The sequence below is a fragment of the Protobothrops mucrosquamatus genome, unplaced genomic scaffold, assembly GCF_001527695.2.
Source record: "Protobothrops mucrosquamatus isolate PMUCROS unplaced genomic scaffold, P.Mucros_1.0 scaffold2794, whole genome shotgun sequence".
Taxonomy (NCBI): domain Eukaryota; kingdom Metazoa; phylum Chordata; class Lepidosauria; order Squamata; family Viperidae; genus Protobothrops; species Protobothrops mucrosquamatus.
The window spans coordinates 207,321-228,166 of NW_015388831.1; the positions used below are offsets into that span (position 1 = coordinate 207,321).

At 40.5% G+C, this 20,846-nt stretch overlaps 1 protein-coding gene across 1 annotated transcript in view; it reads left to right on the forward strand.

Annotated features, from left to right (window-relative positions):
* The window catches only part of SLC2A2 (solute carrier family 2 member 2), a 34,739-nt gene extending 14,368 nt beyond the window's left edge, over positions 1-20,371 (forward strand). The window contains exons 4-11 of the mRNA XM_015825761.1: positions 1,152-1,276; positions 2,646-2,761; positions 4,672-4,834; positions 7,620-7,810; positions 8,287-8,391; positions 11,407-11,508; positions 17,295-17,498; positions 20,177-20,371. Of these exons, the coding sequence (XP_015681247.1) occupies positions 1,152-1,276; positions 2,646-2,761; positions 4,672-4,834; positions 7,620-7,810; positions 8,287-8,391; positions 11,407-11,508; positions 17,295-17,498; positions 20,177-20,371 (1,201 nt within the window). The remainder of the gene's footprint in view (positions 1-1,151; positions 1,277-2,645; positions 2,762-4,671; positions 4,835-7,619; positions 7,811-8,286; positions 8,392-11,406; positions 11,509-17,294; positions 17,499-20,176) is intronic.
* The last annotated feature ends 475 nt before the right edge of the window (positions 20,372-20,846 follow it).

The following is a 20,846-nucleotide window of genomic DNA, read 5'->3' on the forward strand; positions in this document are numbered from 1 at the left end:
TGAATGATGGCAGGCTGAAGGGTGTCTGCTCTTCACCTTTATTAGAATAATCAAAGCACTGATACAGGCTATCCTTTATCTGGGCTGTGCAAATCTAATAGGAGCCAACCATGATTAAGGGACTGAAGAGAATAGGGGTATATTTACACAGGATGGCTGCTACAAAATACAATGCAGCTGAGCTACAAAGCCACTTGATGACACTTCTTCTGAGAGGCATAATAGCAAACTGTCCATCCATGTTTTATTTTCTGGCAGCAATCACCATTGATAAGTAACAGAGCACGGGAAAATCCTTCTGTGTTTTGTAAGCCTGTTTAGGGATTGTATGATTACCAAGCTACAGCTAGTCCTCAATTTATGACTAGTGACTTAGTGACTGTTCAAAGTTACAATGAATTCTACCTTGGGGCTACTTATGACCCAGATTCAAAGTTCTGATGGTCGCTCCTTACCACTCCCATGGTCACATGACCAAACTTTAGGTGTTCAGCAACACAGCTACACTAATAGTCATTAGCAGTGTCCTGTGGTCACATGACCATGTTTTATGACATTTTTGCCAAAAAACAGCATTTACTTCTGGTTTTTGGCAAAACTGCACCCATGGTTCACTTAACAACCATGCCATTCACTTAACAACCCCCACAAAACACATCGTAAAATCCAAATTATATATTGACCAAGCCATTTTACAGCTGTCACAACTGACAGTGGTGATGGGCAGGCTTCATTATGGTTGTAAGTCAGGGACTATCTGTATATATTTTGGTTTTGTGCAATATATGAACCTAGCCAATTCAGTTAAGAACCCCTGATGAAAGGCAAGGTGTAAATCCTGCCTATAAATTACAGCAGCAACATCCTTAGATGTAGTTAATACAGAAGTACTACAATTTTAACCAAGGTTAGCCAGTGTCTTCAAAGGAGACTCAGGTTAGTGGTAGCTGCGATTATGAAAAAAGCCCTGAGTTTTGAGAAGGTTTGATAAAAATAGGCTGCCTGCCCACCAATGTTCAGCTTTTTATTTACTATGGAGATGCTTTTGCTATTTGGACACCAGTAGATCAAGTCACTTTGGATACTAAACTAAAGATCAAATCATTTTGGATATTAAACCTTGTTTAATATACCTCTTCCTGTTATTCTAGAGTGAGAGCCATGCTACTGGTGAATATTTTTGCAGTCTCTGGGAACATATTTTTTGTAGTGGCAAAAAATGGCCCTTCCCACATCCTGGTAATTATTGGAAGAGTCTTGACAGGCTTGCATGGTGGTAAGTTAAAAGTTGATTCTCAATAGATGTCAACCGTCCCATTTGGAACATTCAACAAAAGAAACTCCCGGCTCCTTAGATGAACCAAGAGTGTAGCTTTATTGAAAAATCCATCTAGGCACAGCAGAAGCAAAGTCAACTCTGGGATTTTTCCTGAAAAAACCCACATAGGTAATTCCCTTTTCCCCTCCAGGCCACCCACAGTTCATAGTTCACCAGTTGAGTTCAGTTCTTTTACTTTGGGAAAAACTGAATGCTTCAGCGAAAACATTCTTCATCACTCGGCCTTGTTAGATAACGTTTCCCCGGCAACAGATGGTTCACTTGCATTCCATAGCCTTCCTCCACCCTTAGAAATTTACCGCCATGATGAAGTTGCAAGTGAAAGCAGGCAGCTATGGAGTGAGTCAGGTTTGACAATGGAGCTTTTCTTCTCCGATTTTCCTTGACGCTTCAGTGATTATTTGCAAGTGAAAAAGGAACATGGCTGCATTATCAACACTGGCTGGGAGCAGTGATTCTCTAGGGTTGAGGCTTTTCCCGATTATTCTGGGGATTGAACCAGGGATCATCTCTTGGGGAAACATGCACTCAATCATCTGGCTTCTGAAATTAGCATGAACTTAACAAGAAAGAAAAATCTGAGTATAAGGAGGTGACAGAGAAGTAGGGTCCAGAGCCAGCAATCTCAAGCAACTGCCAAAGCTGTCACTGGTTGAGAGAATTACAACAGAAACTGACTACATTGTCTGGTGGAAATCTAATAACCATTTGCTGAGGGGACCTTACAATCAATGTTTGCATTCAATACAGTTATATGGGCAGATAAAACCAGACCATCATGCCAAAGCTGTAGAAGAGGGATAGGCAACATATCATCTTCTAGCATGGTTCTAGATGAGTAGAACAGCTCAAATGCATCTAGAGATTCAGTGTTGGAAGATACAAGGACTTAGGAAAGCTAGAACCAATGTAACAATAGTAAGGAGTAATAGAGGCATATGCAATCAAGAAATAGCAAATAAATAAAGAAAAATTTGAAAGTGTTCCAGATTTGACCCGTATCTGACACCACTTTCTTTCCCACATCAGTGCCATGTTCTGAGTAGAAGGAGCTATATGCTGCTACCAAGAAACCCCATGAAGTCACCAAGAGCCACGCTTGAGTTAAAGGAGTATTGTGCCTCAAAATTGTTGAAAGGGAAAAGAAGTCCTCAGTTTTTATGTTTATATTGTTTATTTATTTATTATTTTTGGAATATGGTCTTCCTTCATAACGTAAAGGAGTTTTTAAGGATAGCTGAGAAAATGATTGTTCTGATGATTAAGATGCTACAGTTGGTGCCCTTGTTTGTTTGTATTTGCCCAGGACTCTCATCTGGACTTGCTCCATTGTATGTTGGAGAAATAGCTCCAACTGCTCTCCGTGGGGCTCTGGGCACACTGAATCAGCTGGCTGTTGTTATAGGTATTCTCATCAGCCAGGTAGGTAAGACTGCTCAGAGGACTCGGTGATCATGTAGCTAAGTTGTGCTGTCATGACTTTTCATCTGTACTTTAGTTAAAAATGAATTCCTAGTTTCTTGATCTTGTTATTGCATGCATTTATTTATTATGCATATTTATACATCAAGATTCCAAGTTTTTAATACATTTTTAATATCTGAAAGCAAACAGCAAACACTCACAACTGTGCCTATTGACAATGCTAATACTTTATATTGTTTTAATTATCACAATAACTATTTAAATATACCCAGCAATCAGCAAGTCATCAGAAGAATTGGTACCAGTTGCATGTGATAAAGTTAAACAATAGATAATATTTCTCCATCTGTATGCATCTTAGGAAAATAGAGGGACTTCCTGAACAGTCTCCAAAATTAGGGTCCTTGGTGCTCTTTGAGTCTTCAAACTGCCCCTCAATTTGGAGCAGTATGGCCAAAGCTGGTCTGTGTGAATCAGTTATGTCAGTGCAATTGCACAATGATTGAAAGCATCTGTCTATGTGTCATCCTATCTGTGTGTCTGTTTACCTGTAAATACCCAATATGTACCATGTACACATGTACATATGTATCTATGTATATGCTGCCTGAAGCAGGAGATGACTAAATGGATCTGGCTGGACTTAAAAGCTAAGCAGTGTTAGGTCTTATTAGTATTTTAATAGGAGCCCATCAGAAAACACAGAGTAAAAGTGTGGCCTGGGAAATAGAAAAGTCCAAAAACATGGCATAAATCTGTCCATGTCCATGAAGTTACAAAGACTTGAGTTCAATTCAAGGAAGTCAGTCTCTAGTTCAATTCCCTAAAGATAAACCAGCAGAGCATATTAAGTTAATTAGGATTGGTGTAAAGTAGGCCATGAGGACAACTAGTATGAACATGGACAAATTGCAGCCTTTGGCCTCATTACAAAACACTACTCCTTTGCTTCTTGATGTAGACAAAGAACAGCAAATCTCAAAATGAAAAAGGACAACATACAGAAAAGTGGGTCTTAGAGAGGAACCAAAACTGTGTCAAAATGATTCCATCAGCCACTTTTGGTTGTGGTCCTACCCCCTCACGTGCTTTAGACTCCTGAACGCAGTGCCTGATACATACTTCTGAAAGACTTCTTTCTTGTATAGAAAGAAGATTGTTTGCTTTTGCTGTAGAAGAGTGTTTCTCAGTTTTGGTCATTTTAAGATGGGTGGACCTCAACTCTTAGAATTCCCCAGACTTCTTCACCCATCTTATAATGGTCAAGGTTGAGAAACACTGCTCTAGACATTGAAAATATATGCTGTAAGCTACTGGAGTCCAGTAGGATTGAGGCAATTTGTAAATACAACAAACACGCAAATGAATAGATAATTATAATAGCATATCCTCGAGTGAAGAATGTATTCATTTATTTATTTAACAAACTTGTATGCCGCCTAAATTCCAGTAACTCTGGGCAGCATTTGTGTTTGCCTTTAAAACAAAAGTGACATCATAAAGACATTTTTTTTAATAATTGAGACCATCATCTAGATTTATATGCTGAAGCTCAAGAAGACATATTCTTTTGTTCATTTTTCTCCATGATAACAATGTGAGGTATGTGAGACTGAGAGATAATATCCAGCACAAAATCACCCAGTTTCCATGACTGCTGCGAATTTGAACCCCAACCTCAGTCAAATACCTCAACTACTGTACCACACTAGCTCTTGTATTGCTGACATCAGAAGAAAAAGATTGGCATCTGGTTTCCACTCAGACTGAAATGAACCGTAAGAAGTGTCCTTAGGAAAGTTTTATTGATGTCACCACTTCACATACTCTTCCTTGTTAATGCCAAGAATCATGACTTGACAAGGTTTTCATTTAAATTAATTTATATTATTCTATATTTTCTCCAGGTTCTTGGATTGGATATTTTGTTGGGCACGCAGAAATGTTGGCCATTACTTCTGTCCCTGTCAGGTGCTGCTGCTGTCTTACAGATTTTTCTGCTCCTAATTTGTCCAGAAAGTCCTAGATACATGTACATAAAATGTGGAGATGTTGAAGGAGCCCAAAAAAGTAAGGAGACTTCTTCCGATTGCCTGAAAATCATGTTGGAAAATGGGGATCATGGCTTCCTACAAGAAGTGGAACCTAAGTTGGGCGGGGGTAGTAGTATATGTGGATCACTTGGGCTAGATTCAAGGGGTCTAGAACATCTCGCTGCAGCCAACTCGCCATGGAACAACTGGCTGCGGAACAATTCAGCTCTGCATTGTTTCATTCGGTTATTTTTATCTTGGTGATCACGTTTTCATCAAAATTATTGTAACTCTTGACTTCCTTCATTTTATAATTATTGCCACAGTTCCATTGAAATTAACTTTTGTATTTGTTGAATTGTCCTGTAGTAAGTTGTCCCACGGCAAGTTAGCTGTGGCGAGTTGGCTGCAGTGAGTTGTTGTATTTCAAGATTCAAGATAGTCAAGGAAGGAGGCAGTATTCTGGCAATGCTCCAGGCTAAGGTCAAAGCTGGCACATTGCGAGTGAGAGTAAATAGAAAGGAAAAGGGGAAAAAATCAATGTGAAATTTCAGGAACCTTCCGCAATTAGGAACATAGAAAGTTAAGAGAGATCTAGTCTTCTCTGGCTAGTGGCAATTCTCTAGAGTGGCCCCTACCTGCAACAGAATATCAGACTCTGCTTCTCCTATCAAACCAAACAGGAACCACTCAGATAATATTGTTATCTGAAAAAAATGATTCCCTAGCAAACGGAGAAGAGGAAAAAGAAAAAGTTGTTCTTTTCCTTCAAGGATGATTCCAAAGGGAAAAAACTCTTCCCAAAAAAAGTGTTTTAGTCTCACTTTGGTTCTTAATAAAGCAATACACTACACCAGTGGTGGTGAACCTATGGCACGCATGCCAGAGGTGGCACTCAGAACCCTCTCTGTGGGCACATGCACCGTCGCCTCAGCCCTGCCTCCCCCCACGGCCCCTCCTCACCAGCAGCCCCCCTGGAGGAGAGTTGCCCTGAGCGCAGCCTGCACAGAGCAGCGCAGCCAAGAACATGGCAGCCGGGCAGTGGGGACAAGACTCCGCCCTCACGCCGTCATGTGCAGATGATGCTGCGGGGCATGGGAAGAGGGTGTGGCCGCCAAGGTGCTGCTGGGCTGCCTGGGCAATCTGCTGCGGCGGACCATGGAGGCAGTGGGTGACCCTGTGGGTGGGCAGAGCGCGGAACAGGGGTGGAGCAGGCAGGGCAGGGGCGGAGTTGGCAGGGGCGGGGAGGTGGGGACGAGGCCGGGTTTTGGGCACTCGGTATCTAAAAGGTTCGCCATCACTGCACTACACCAGGGGTGTCAAACTGCCAGCCCGTGGGCTGGATGCATCATAGTGAAACTGCGCCCACCCCATTGCTGGCAATGGCAAAAAAGTCACGATACGTCACAACACATCATGTGACGTTGCAAGTTTGACACCCCTGCACTACACACTCAAAAATCCATGACCTAATCTCTGGAGTATTTAATGCATGGGGAAATCTTTGGTCCCTTTCAATGTTCTTGGCCACCTTTTGTTCCTCCAAAATAATCGTTTTGGAGTCACTGCTCTTATAATCACAAATCAACTCTTTCTGATGGCCATCTCATTCTTCTTAGGGACAAGGCTGTTTTTCCTAAGAGTTTTACTTGAGTCTTTATTTTGAAGCGCCAGGAACTAAATCCAGGGCCTTCTGTATGCACACCTTATCCTCAGGCATTGAGTTCTTTCTGCCAAACCCATATTTAATAAAAAATCATCCAGAAAATATTAAATGGAAGCAATTATAGGCTGATCTTGCTTCAAATTGATATTTATATGTTCAGTATATAGATTAGTTGAAGATCTTCTCTTTCCAGGCAGAAGGTAGAAGCTAAAGTCCTTCTTTTTTGAATCTACAGTTATATATGGGCTTGTATAACATGACACATTTGCTCAGAGAATTTCCATAGGGAGAAGCCATGCTTCTCATGCCCCATTAAAAATACATGAGCTACAGGTAATCCTTGTTTAGTAACTAACTGTCTTCAGATAGCAACTGTTTGCAGTTACAATGGTGATGAAAAAAATCAGCTTTGCATCCAATGCCAACACTTAAAACCTTTGCAACATCTCTCTCATCAGGTATTTGCTATTGCAGTTAGTATGATATGGCATTGTCCTGTGCCTGACCTGTTTTTCTTTTTCTTTTCTTTTTTTGCCCCCTCACACAATGGAGAGATTGCTTAAAAAGGCTGCCTCTTCCTGAAGTGCTTTTCTTTGCGGCAAAGTCCAACCCTAAAAACTGCTAAGGTCAAATTAACAAACTTAGCTCTTTGATTTTAATTAGTTAATTAGAACCATCTGGCTGGTTTCAGATGCTGCCTGAAATTGACAATTAGTTTCACACCAGAGGCTTTTGTTTGCCTTCTAAGCTCCTAAAACAGGGGTTTTCAAACTTGACCCTTTTATGACTTGTGGACTTCAACTCCCAGAAGTCCTCAGCTAGCATGCCTGGCTGAAGAATTCTGGGAGTTGAAGTCCACAAGTCATAAAAGGGCCAAGTTTGAAAACCTCTGTCCTAAAATCACTGCTCTCTTATAATGCCTTCTTCTCCTATGAATGTAAACAAAAACAATCACAGTTCAGGATGAAGAGCTATAAGGTTTACCCTTTTACTTGGCTTTCTTGCGAGTTGTGTTTCCCCACAGTTTGGGCTCACCTGATAATTTTTCACTTAGTAATTGCTTTGCTTTAAACCAAGTTGCTAGTCCCAAATGTCATTAAACGAGGACTACTTAGAGCTCTTTTTCATAAAGAAAGACTTAACTTTTCCTTTCTAGATTTACTAAAACTGAGGGGACAAAACTATGATTCCACCAAAGAAATTGAGGAAATGGAGAAAGAGAAAGAAGAATTGTCAAAAGAAAAATCTGTCTCCATTTGGCAGCTGGCTACAACTGCGACCTACCGCCAGCCGTTCATAGTGGCCATAGGAGTTCACATTGCTCAACAGTTTTCTGGAATTAATGCTGTAAGTTTTTTGCCAATGGGTATTAATACTAAATACGTTTACTTATGTCACTTATACACACCTATCTGGGAGGGTTATTCAGCTAGGTGGGACTTCTAGACAATGCCATAATAGAAATGAATATCTGTAGTTCGGAGTTGAAGTGTGAAATACTTAATGCTCTCTGAGCTTAGTTGTGTGATTGCAGACATTTCATTACCTGACTCCATAACATCATCAGTGCTCAATCCAATAATAGATTTCACAATTGATAATTAAACCATAAGCATTGGGGAATTGGTTGAAGTCAGGTCCAACATATCAGTAGGATTGCTAAAATATTCTGGGAAATATACCTGTTATTATAAATGCAGCTGCTGGTTAATTTGTGCCATCGGCATCCTGAAATTTCATTTAAGACAGAGACAAGCTTACATACACAGTGTGGTGAAAGGATTTCACTACTTCTAACAGATTATTTTTGTCTCCCTTGTTAGATTTTCTACTACTCTACCGATATTTTTAACAAAGCAAATGTCAAGAAGCCTGTTTATGCAACCATAGGAGTCGGCTTTGTGAACACGGTGTTCACTGTTGTTGCTGTAAGTAGTAATAGCACTTAGACTTATATATCGCACCATAGTGCTTTACAGCCCTCTCTAAGTGGTTTACAGAGTCGGCATATTTTCCCAAAAAATCTGGGTCCTCATTTTATCAACCTTGAAAGGATGGATGGCTGAGTCAACCTTGAGCTGGTCAGGATTAAACTGCAGGCAGTCGGTGGAATTAGCTTGAAATATTGCATTCTAACCATTGCACCATCACGGCTCTTTTTTTTAGTGCCGTAGTAACTTTAAAAAGAAAGCACAATTTACATGTAACAATTGATGTGGGTCCAAACTGGTGGCCGAAGTGTTATTTTGCCCAACCATAGTAATTGAATACAGGTAGTCCTTAACTTACGACAGTTCATTTTGTTCAAAGTTAGAATGGCATTGGAAAAAGTGACTAATGACTGTTTTTCATACTTATGACCATTGCAGCATCCCCATGGTCACATGATCAAAATTCAGATGCTTGGCAATTGACTCATATTTATGACTGTTGCAGTGTCCCGGGGTCATGTGATCACCTTTTGTGATCTTCCGTCAAGCAAAGTCAATGGGGAAGCCAGATTCACTTAACAACCATGTTACTAACAATTGCAGTGATCCACTTAACTGTGGCAAGAAAGGTTGTAAAATGGGGCAAAACTGTCTCACTTAGCAACAGAAATATTGGGCTCAATTGTGGTCGTAAGAGGAGGACTACCTGTATTTTTTGTACAATTGATAATGCCATGTTCTGCCAATGGGTGGAGTTATAAAAGCTCGACAAAGCCTTTTATCCTAAGATGAGCCCCATGGGTTAAGGTCCTGCATCCGTGTTTCTCAACCTTGGCCACTTGAAGATGTGTGAACCTTAACTCCCACTGACTGGGGAATTCTGGGAGTTGTGGTCCACACATCTTCAAGTTGCCAAGGTTGAGAAACACTGCCCTAAATCCTTTTTGTCCAGCATTCTGCATCACGCAGTGGCCATCTGGGTGCATGTGGGAAGCTCACAAGTTTGGACTGGACTTGTGAGTTTTCCCCCCCTTCCACTATTGTTCAAGCTGCCTATGTCGGTCCAAGAACGGCTAACAATTTGTGAATTTATTTTACGCAAGGGAAAAAAAGCTATCAGTGTTTCACTTTTTTCGTCTCCTTTTAAACGTCCAGACTGTTAGGAGAGTTTTAGACTTGCCTCAATGCCAAGAAATTGTCAACAAGGCTGATGACATATTCATCCATGGGAAATGGTATAGGTCAGGGGTGGGAACCTTGGCTCTTTTATGACTTGTGGACTTCAACTCCCAGAATTCCTGAGCCAAGGTTCCCCACGCCTGGTATAGGTTGTCCTGCTTGGGGGCTGGACTAGAAAACCTCCGTAGTCCCTTCCAGCTCTTGTTCTGTTCTGTTGTTCCGTTCTATTCTATTCTACAATTATGCAGCTACTCTTGGGGTTTTAGATTGTGGTTTAACAACCTTTCTTGGAAATGTTACAATGTGAGACTATCAAAAGTTAAAAAAAAAAACCTTCTTCCTAAGGAATTTAGCATTACAGAAAGGAATGGGACTTGCATCTGAAGAAATCTAGTTAGGATTCCATGAAAATGAAGAAGAAACATTAGGTTTTTAAAAATAGTGATCAAGATTGCCTTGGACATTTTCCCAAAGTTTGAATAATAAACTTTATTTTTTCTTCTGTTTTCCTAGTGTTCTATTAATCTTGGTTCTAAATAGCAGTTTTAAAATTTTGTCTTTTGACAACTGTAGTAAATATGTTCTCCTGGTTCCAGGCAGTGTTTATTCTTCTCTACAAGCCTTTAGATATTATCTGAGCTTTATAAAAAAAAAAAATCAGTGACTGGTGGTGGTCCAGACTAACAGGTAGACATAACCATTTATTTGAACTTTGATCGCTGAAGTAGCAGAAAAGAGCTGCTACAGAATAAAATGTGCTTAGGCCAGCAATTCGATAGGCGGGATATCAGCCAAGAGATGATGATATAGGATTACAAAGTCCCCACAAGACTTTTGTGTTTTATTTCCTTAGAATATGAACCCCAGTGACCAAAGGTATTGTTGTAATGCTTGATTTACATCAACAGAGTTTTGTTTTTCAATCTCTCTGCAAGACAAAACCCACCAAAGATTAGGATTTAAAGTATGGAATTTATAACCACCAGCTGTTTTTAAAAGGGGACTGGACACATTCACAAAGAAGGGGGCTGTCAATTATTACAAAACCTGACGACTGATTGCTATCTTGGACATACTGAGCCAGTATTGTGCTCTTAAAACACAAGGATCCACTGAAAGACCATCTGTTATCATTGGGATAGTAAAGAAAATCCACCGAATTGCTAAAAGTGATTTTGCTCAATTTGAAAACAGTCATAAGCTCTGCTTCATCAGAGATCCAAGCCAACTTCAGAGCAAGAGAGATTTGTCAGAGCACTAAAAATAAATAAAAAAAATAAAATAAAACGCCAACATCAATCCCTCATTTATGTTTACTGGTTTAAAGGAATAGAATACAGTATTCTCTGAGCTAGAGAATTCCAGAGATGGGGGCTATACTGTAACAGCAAAGGTCCTCTCCATGGAAAATGGATTAAAGGAAACACCAGTAAGTATTTTTCCCCACATTTTTTGAGGATTTTCTTCTTTTCCAAAGTCTGTTTCCATCCTCTACCTCTACATATGTGACAAAACAGAAAACAACTATCCAACTCATGTAGAAAGTGACTCTTGGCCTACAATCTAGACTGCAATCTGTTTACACAACTTCTAAAAATGCTACCCCAAAGCTCTATGATTTGATAAGGGAGAGGATTTTCAGCTCTGTTGATCTGTCTGTGTACAAAGCCTGTTTTTGTGATGGACCCAGTGGATTCCGTATGCAAGAAGCTTTGATACAACGTAGCTTAGCTGCATTGCCAAACTGAAGTTGACTGCTTAATCAACAAAACTTTCTTCTTCTTCCCTCTTTCCTCATCCCTCCCCCCCCCAAAAAAACCCCCACATTTTCAGCTTTTCCTGGTGGAGAAAGCAGGGAGACGGATCCTCTTTATGGCTGGTCTGTTAGGCATGATGGTGTGTACTATAACAATGACTCTTGGGCTTGTGCTTCAGGTAAGATATCTGTCTCAAGTGTTTAGTTATTAGTTCTGTCCATATTAACTATGTTTGAACATCTAATCTCTCTAGCAGAATGTCACTGCTAGTTGGAAGTGAGCTACTGTTATTAAGTGTAAATCATATTGTGGGTCATTGACAACTTAACTTGCAAATCGCACACTCCCAGTCAATTCCTTCATCCGCATCAGAATAAGCACATATTCTGCTCAATTCACTTAGAAAGAAAAGCTTGATATTTATTAAACATCAGTAAACAAGAAAACAATTAACTAGTCAAATGGGATAATAAATAGACAAAAGCAGGAAATAATAGAAAAACAGTTTACATTATCTACCTATATCAAAAGGGATAAAACTTTGCAGAGCCACAGAAAAATTAGTGCAGGTTATTAGTGTGGACAGTCCCGAAGAAAGAATTTATTGTTCCAGCAGTAAATATTTTATGTATCTAATAGTAGAGATGAAACATCAGAAGTTTCCCTCTTCTGTCCTGCACCATTAGAGCCTCTGTCCTAGGGTTTCTCTGCTACTGATATACACAATGCATCATTGTGACTGGTGATACACAAGAGCAGGGTTAGGCAACCTTGGCTCTTTTATGACTTGTGGACTTCAATACCCAGAATTCCTAAACCAGCCATGCTGACTCAGGAATTCTGGGAGTTGAAGTCCACAAGTCACAAAAGAGCCAAGGTTGCCTAACCCTGCACTAGAGTAATTTAAGTGGGATGTGAATCCCTTCTCCAAATCAAGAGGAAGTGAGAAAGAGGAGAGCAGCAAAGTACGAGCACAAATGTCAGCATCTAGTTGCAGGTGCTGATGCAACGAGAGCTGAGGATCACTGTGTTTCTTCAGTTGGAAACTGAAATATGTATATATGGAAAAGCTCTATGGAAAAATACCATTGGCAATAGAACTGACGCTCATTGTTGTCCGTAAGTGTAGCCAAGGTATTGCAATGGAGTTTGGACTGGACAAATGTGCCACACTCACTATCAACAGAGGAAAAAGTAATATCTGTATCTTTCTCTTCTGAGAGCTTAAGAGAAGATGAAATTCAATGGTGAAAAAAGCAAGGTTCTACATTTAGGCAAGAAAAACCAAATGCACAAGTATAGCATAGGTGGCACCTTGTTCAATAGTAGTAACTGTGAGAGGGACCTCGGAGTCCTAGTGGACAATCACCTAAATATGAGCCAGCAGTGTGCTGCAGCTGCCAAAAAGGCCAACACAGTGCTAGGCTGCATTAACAGAGGGATAGAATCAAGATCACGTGAAGTGTTAATACCACTTTACAATGCCTTGGTAAGGCCACNGATCACCTTTTGTGATCTTCCGTCAAGCAAAGTCAATGGGGAAGCCAGATTCACTTAACAACCATGTTACTAACAATTGCAGTGATCCACTTAACTGTGGCAAGAAAGGTTGTAAAATGGGGCAAAACTGTCTCACTTAGCAACAGAAATATTGGGCTCAATTGTGGTCGTAAGAGGAGGACTACCTGTATTTTTTGTAGAATTGATAATGCCATGTTCTGCCAATGGGTGGAGTTATAAAAGCTCGACAAAGCCTTTTATCCTAAGATGAGCCCCATGGGTTAAGGTCCTGCATCCGTGTTTCTCAACCTTGGCCACTTGAAGATGTGTGAACCTTAACTCCCACTGACTGGGGAATTCTGGGAGTTGTGGTCCACACATCTTCAAGTTGCCAAGGTTGAGAAACACTGCCCTAAATCCTTTTTGTCCAGCATTCTGCATCACGCAGTGGCCATCTGGGTGCATGTGGGAAGCTCACAAGTTTGGATTGGACTTGTGAGTTTCCCCCCTCCCTTCCACTATTGTTCAAGCTGCCTATGTCGGTCCAAGAACGGCTAACAATTTGTGAATTTATTTTACGCAAGGGGAAAAAAGCTATCAGTGTTCCACTTTTTTCGTCTCCTTTTAAACATCCAGACTGTTAGGAGAGTTTTAGACTTGCCTCAATGCCAAGAAATTGTCAACAAGGCTGATGACATATTCATCCATGGGAAATGGTATAGGTCAGGGGTGGGAACCTTGGCTCTTTTATGACTTGTGGACTTCAACTCCCAGAATTCCTGAGCCAAGGTTCCCCACGCCTGGTATAGGTTGTCCTGCTTGGGGGCTGGACTAGAAAACCTCCGTAGTCCCTTCCAGCTCTTGTTCTGTTCTGTTGTTCTGTTCTATTCTATTCTACAATTATGCAGCTACTCTTGGGGTTTTAGATTGTGGTTTAACAACCTTTCTTGGAAATGTTACAATGTGAGACTATCAAAAGTTAAAAAAAAAACCTTCTTCCTAAGGAATTTAGCATTACAGAAAGGAATGGGACTTGCATCTGAAGAAATCTAGTTAGGATTCCATAAAAATGAAGAAGAAACATTAGGTTTTTAAAAATAGTGATCAAAATTGCCTTGGACATTTTCCCGAAGTTTGAATAATAAACTTTATTTTTTCTTCTGTTTTCCTAGTGTTCTGTTAATCTTGGTTCTAAATAGCAGTTTTAAAATTTTGTCTTTTGACAACTGTAGTAAATATGTTCTCCTGGTTCCAGGCAGTGTTTATTCTTCTCTACAAGCCTTTAGATATTATCTGAGCTTTATAAAAAAAAAAAATCAGTGACTGGTGGTGGTCTCGACTAACAGGTAGACATAACCATTTATTTGAACTTTGATCGCTGAAGTAGCAGAAAAGAGCTGCTACAGAATAAAATGTGCTTAGGCCAGCAATTCGATAGGCGGGATATCAGCCAAGATATGATGATATAGGATTACAAAGTCCCCACAAGACTTTTGTGTTTTATTTCCTTAGAATATGAACCCCAGTGACCAAAGGTATTGTTGTAATGCTTGATTTACATCAACAGAGTTTTGTTTTTCAATCTCTCTGCAAGACAAAACCCACCAAAGATTAGGATTTAAAGTATGGAATTTATAACCACCAGCTGTTTTTAAAAGGGGACTGGACACATTCACAAAGAAGGGGGCTGTCAATTATTACAAAACCTGACGACTGATTGCTATCTTGGACATACTGAGCCAGTATTGTGCTCTTAAAACACAAGGATCCACTCAAAGACCATCTGTTATCATTGGGATAGTAAAGAAAATCCACCGAATTGCTAAAAGTGATTTTGCTCAATTTGAAAACAGTCATAAGCTCTGCTTCATCAGAGATCCAAGCCAACTTCAGAGCAAGAGAGATTTGTCAGAGCACTAAAAATAAATAAAAAAAATAAAATAAAACGCCAACATCAATCCCTCATTTATGTTTACTGGTTTAAAGGAATAGAATACAGTATTCTCTGAGCTAGAGAATTCCAGAGATGGGGGCTATACTATAAACAGCAAAGGTCCTCTCCATGGAAAATGGATTAAAGGAAACACCAGTAAGTATTTTTCCCCACATTTTTTGAGGATTTTCTTCTTTTCCAAAGTCTGTTTCCATCCTCTACCTCTACATATGTGACAAAACAGAAAACAACTATCCAACTCATGTAGAAAGTGACTCTTGGCCTACAATCTAGACTGCAATCTGTTTACACAACTTCTAAAAATGCTACCCCAAAACTCTATGATTTGATAAGGGAGAGGATTTTCAGCTCTGTTGATCTGTCTGTGTACAAAGCCTGTTTTTGTGATGGACCCAGTGGATTCCGTATGCAAGAAGCTTTGATACAACGTAGCTTAGCTGCATTGCCAAACTGAAGTTGACTGCTTAATCAACAAAACTTTCTTCTTCTTCTTCCCTCTTTCCTCATCCCTCCCCCCCCAAAAAAACCCCCCCCACACTTTCAGCTTTTCCTGGTGGAGAAAGCAGGGAGACGGATCCTCTTTATGGCTGGTCTGTTAGGCATGATGGTGTGTACCATAACAATGACTCTTGGGCTTGTGCTTCAGGTAAGATATCTGTCTCAAGTGTTTAGTTATTAGTTCTGTCCACATTAACTATGTTTGAACATCTAATCTCTCTAGCAGAATGTCACTGCTACTTGGAAGTGAGCTACTGTTATTAAGTGTAAATCATATTGTGGGTCATTGACAACTTAACTTGCAAATCGCACACTCCCAGTCAATTCCTTCATCCGCATCAGAATAAGCACATATTCTGCTCAATTCACTTAGAAAGAAAAGCTTGATATTTATTAAACATCAGTAAACAAGAAAACAATTAACTAGTCAAATGGGATAATAAATAGACAAAAGCAGGAAATAATAGAAAAACAGTTTACATTATCTACCTATATCAAAAGGAATAAAACTTTACAGAGCCACAGAAAAATTAGTGCAGGTTATTAGTGTGGACAGTCCCGAAGAAAGAATTTATTGTTCCAGCAGTAAATATTTTATGTATCTAATAGTAGAGATGAAACATCAGAAGTTTCCCTCTTCTGTCCTGCACCATTAGAGCCTCTGTCCTAGGGTTTCTCAGCCACTGATATACACAATGCATCATTGTGACTGGTGATACACAAGAGCAGGGTTAGGCAACCTTGGCTCTTTTATGACTTGTGGACTTCAATACCCAGAATTCCTAAACCAGCCATGCTGACTCAGGAATTCTGGGAGTTGAAGTCCACAAGTCACAAAAGAGCCAAGGTTGCCTAACCCTGCACTAGAGTAATTTAAGTGGGATGTGAATCCCTTCTCCAAATCAAGAGGAAGTGAGAAAAAGGAGAGCAGCAAAGTACGAGCACAAATGTCAGCATCTAGTTGCAGATGCTGATGCAACGAGAGTCGAGGATCACTGTGTTTCTTCAGTTGGAAACTGAAATATGTATATATGGAAAAGCTCTATGGAAAAATACCATTGGCAATAGAACTGGCATTCATTGTTGTCCATAAGCGTAGCCAAGATATTGCAATGGAGTTTGGACTGGACAAATGTGCCACACTCACTATCAACAGAGGAAAAAGTAATATCTGTATCTCTCTCTTCTGAGAGCTTAAGAGAAGATGGATAGCAGTGTTTCTCAACCTTGCAACTTTAAAAGGGATGGACTTCAACTGCCAGCATTTCCAGTATTCTGGGAGTTGAAGTCCACACGTTCTAAAGTTACCAAGGTTGACAAACACTGGTATGTTCCATTGTGACACAATTTGAATGCAAACACGAAGCTTTCTTGGAAAGTAGATGGAATTGTTTGCAACTGCATTATTCCAGATTATAATTTGTTCTCTAAATCTAACCTTTAACCCTGGGATTCCCAGGTTGCTGCTAATCCAAATACCAACCATGCTGACATTTGGTATCTTCCAAGTCCAGATAAGATCAGCTAAATGCTACTATCCTTTGATATCTTCTACAAAAGTTGTTGAATTATAGACCCCAGGATCTTTCAATGTTGTCCATGGCACCTGACACTGCTATGGCTTTCAGAGTCTTCACCCTTTGCATACCTGCTGTCTTTCATTGAATAAAGTAAAAATGACTGCTATGTCAGAGGTCCTCAACCTTGGCAACTTTAAGACTTGTGGACTTCAACTCCCAGAATTCTATCCTTTGGCATGGAATTACGGTACTATTCCAACTTCTTCCCTTCTCGAATCATTTATATGGGATATAAATATGGTCTGCAGACATAAAATCCAACACACACTGGCTAAAATAACAATTAATTAAGGAAACCATGATATTTGACCATGTAAATAAGGTTTGCAGATAGCCACACAGAAACAGATGACGGCCACCCAAGTTGTTCCGTTTACTGTGACTGAAAGCTGATGATGTTGTTGATATGGTTCCATCTGCTTTTGTTTTCAGCCCAAGATTGGATGGATGAGCTATGTCAGCCTGGTTTCCGTCTTCCTCTTTGTGTCTTTTTTTGAAATTGGACCAGGACCGATTCCCTGGTTCATTGTTGCAGAGTTATTCAGTCAAGGTCCTCGCCCAGCGGCTGTTGCATTTGCTGGATTTTGCAACTGGACCACCAATTTCTGCATTGGAATGTTCTTCCCATACCTGGCTGTAAGGAAACTTTGACCTTTGTTCTATAATGCTGAAACTACACAACTGAATGATTGTCCAGGATTTGCCCCTTAAAAGTAATATTCTGTTGACCATTTTATATCTAGCTTGTAGATAAAATGAACAACAGAATATTATGTTTTTAGACTTTACCGTGACATCAAGGTAGGAGTGGATTCCATACTTATTCGTAGAGTATCATGACTAACATTAAGAGATGACTTCAGCTTCATCTGTTCATGATGAACAGATGCCAACAATATTGGATTTGGGGCTAGGAGTAATATACTGGAAGATGTGCACTACAGGTAGACCTCAACTTACAACAGTTCGTTTAGTAACCCTTCAAAGGTACAACACAGAGGAAGGCAACCTTGGCTCTTTTATGACTCGTGGACTTCAACTCCCAGAATTCCTGAGCCAGCTATGATGACTCACGAATTCTTGGAGTTGAAGTCCACGAGTCATAAAAGAGCCAAGGTTGCCTACCCCTGTATAACAGCACTGAAAAAAGTGACTTATGACTGTTTTTCACACTTAATGACCACTGCAGCATTCCCCCCATAATCATGTGATCAAAATGCGGAAGCTTGGCAACTGAGTTGTTTATGATAATTGAAGTGTCCCGGGGGTCATGTGATCACCTTTTGTGACCTTCTTACAAGCAATGGGGAAGCTAGATTCACTCAACAACCATGTTACTAACGTAACAATTACAGTGATCCACTTAACAGCTGTGGCAAGAAAGATTGTAAAATGGGGCAAAATTCATTTAACAAATGCTTCACTTAGCAACAGAAAGGTTGGGGTCAATTATGGTCGTACATCCAGGGCTACCTGCACATAGTAGCACAAATATAACATCTCCCTGCAACTCTTCAAACCAGGACACCCCCAAAACTGGGAAATGGCATGGATGCTTTCAGGATTTTTAGTCAGATGCTACATTCAAGCCACTACCTGCTCTGAAGTAGCTTTTCACTTTCAGATCTGAAGTGCTGGACAATCCTAGTATTCAAAACATGTGAAAGATGCTAAGACTGAATACCTTAATACAGACCAGTATTGCCTATGTGGAAGACACAGCAGCTCACTTGAGTCGTGGGTGCAGGTCTTCACATTACCCACTACTGCAACTTTCTATTTTGAAGGCCTAGGCCGGGGTAGGCAACCTTGGCTCTTTTATGACTCGTGGACTTCAACTCCCAGAATTCCTGAGCCAGCATGGCCGGCTCAGGAATTCTGGGAGTTGAAGTCCACGAGTCATAAAAGAGCCAAGGTTGCCTACCTCTGGCCTAGAAGGAAGCTATGGCTCCTTAGTATCATGGAAGGTATCAGTTTGGTCGGAAGGGGATAGGGCCATATCTCAGTTAATCATGTCCTAATCCTGATATATCCAGGTAAAAAGATTCCAGGTAGCGTAGGATGGAAACAACTCATATCTGAGGGAACTGCTGCCAGATTCCTGTCACAGAATATACTGTATGTCTGCGGAGATTCTCAGTGATCCAGGTCATGGTTGTCGCAAAGGTGCTTTTTCGGAAGGCAACTGGACTTTGTTTTCCCTTGAAGACGTTTCGCTTCTCATCCAAGAAGCTTCTTCAGTTCTGATTCCTCCAGTTCATTCAGCCAGAACTGAAGAAGCTTCTTGGATGAGAAGCGAAACGTCTTCAAGGAAAAACAAAGTCCAACTGCCTTTTGAAGAAGCTCCTTTGGGAGAATCACAAGACTGTACCACAGATGGACAATGCCCAAACAAAGCTGGAATCTGTGTGGTTATGCTTTCAGAACTGTGAACAATGCAAGAGCGAAACTATGTAAAAAAAAATACACATGATGCTATTGGAATTTATGCCAAACAAGCATATTTACATACAGATGTGTACTTTTTCTGTGAATCAGAAATAGAAGAGGCAGAGCAATATTAGCATGCAGCAGGTGAAACCTGGTTACTAGGTTAGGGTTTGGGTTCCTGAAGGTCTTCAGAAAAGCATTCTCCCCATCTTTTCAACCCTCTTTCACATCCATGCCCAGTCTCTTGTTTTTATTATTTCTTATAAACATTGTGATATTTTTTTTAAATAGCAGCAAATTCTGCACTGTGTAAATAACTGTGGAAGACAGCGGGTGAGTGTGGGACCCTTTTCACCTCCACGATTGTGGTTCATTCTGAAAACTGAATATTGGTAGTCCTCGACTTACAGCCGTTCATTTAGTGACCTTTCAAAGTTACAACAGCACTGAAAAAAGTGACTTATCACCGGGTTTTTTTTCCACATTTAATGACCAATGCAATATCCCCATGGTCATGCAATCAAAATTCAGATGCTGAGAACTGGCTCATATTTATGACGGCTACAGTGTCCCTGGGTCACGCGATCACCTTTTGCGACCTTCTGACAAGCAAAGTCAATGGGGAAGCCAGATTCACTTAACAACCGTGTTACTACTACCTGAACAACTACAGCAAATTCACTTAAGAACTGTGGCAAAAAAGGTCGTAAAATGGGGCCAAACTCACTTAACTGGCTCGCTTAGCAACAGAAATTTTAGGACCGGTTGTGGCTATAAGTCGAGGACCACGTGTAATATTGAAGGGTGGGTATATTCTGAAATTGCCAGCCTTCCTGAAATCAGTGATGGTAACATCCTCTCTCTTTGTTTCTCACCCATCACAGAAACTATTGGGCTCCTATGTCTTTCTGGTCTTTGCTGCCCTCCTGCTCCTTTTCGTCTTATTTGTTTACTTGAAAGTGCCAGAAACCAAAGGCAAGTCCTTTGAGGAGATTGCAGAAGAGTTCCGCCGCCGAAGCAAGAAAGATATTGGGGGACCTACTGAAATGGAGTATTTGGGAGCCACCCAAGAGGCTTAGAAGCATCGTCGCAGGAGAAAGGCTTGAAGTCAGTCCAGCAGAAGCTCTGGAGAAAACAGGTTTTTTAAAAAATATAAATGCGTGGAAGGTTAAATCTGTCCTCTATTAGTGGTTGATTTTGCAGAGTGCTCTCATAATTTCTCGGTTCACTCAGAAACATACTGAGTTATGGATTCTCACAAGCTTTGTGCAAAAGAGGCAAAGCACAAAACTTCAGGAGGAGCTCTCGATTTAATGGGGGACCCACTGTCCAGGCGATCCATCGTACAGGTATTCCTCAACTTACAACCACAACTGAGCCCTAAATTTCCATTGCTAATTGTTAAGTGAGTTTTATCTCATTTTACAACTTTTCATGCCTAGTCTGTTCAATGAATCACTGAAGTTGTTAAATTAGCCACACGGTTGTAAAGTGACTCTGGCTTCCCCATTGACTTTGCTTGTCAGAAGGTCGCAAAAGTGGAACACCAGGACA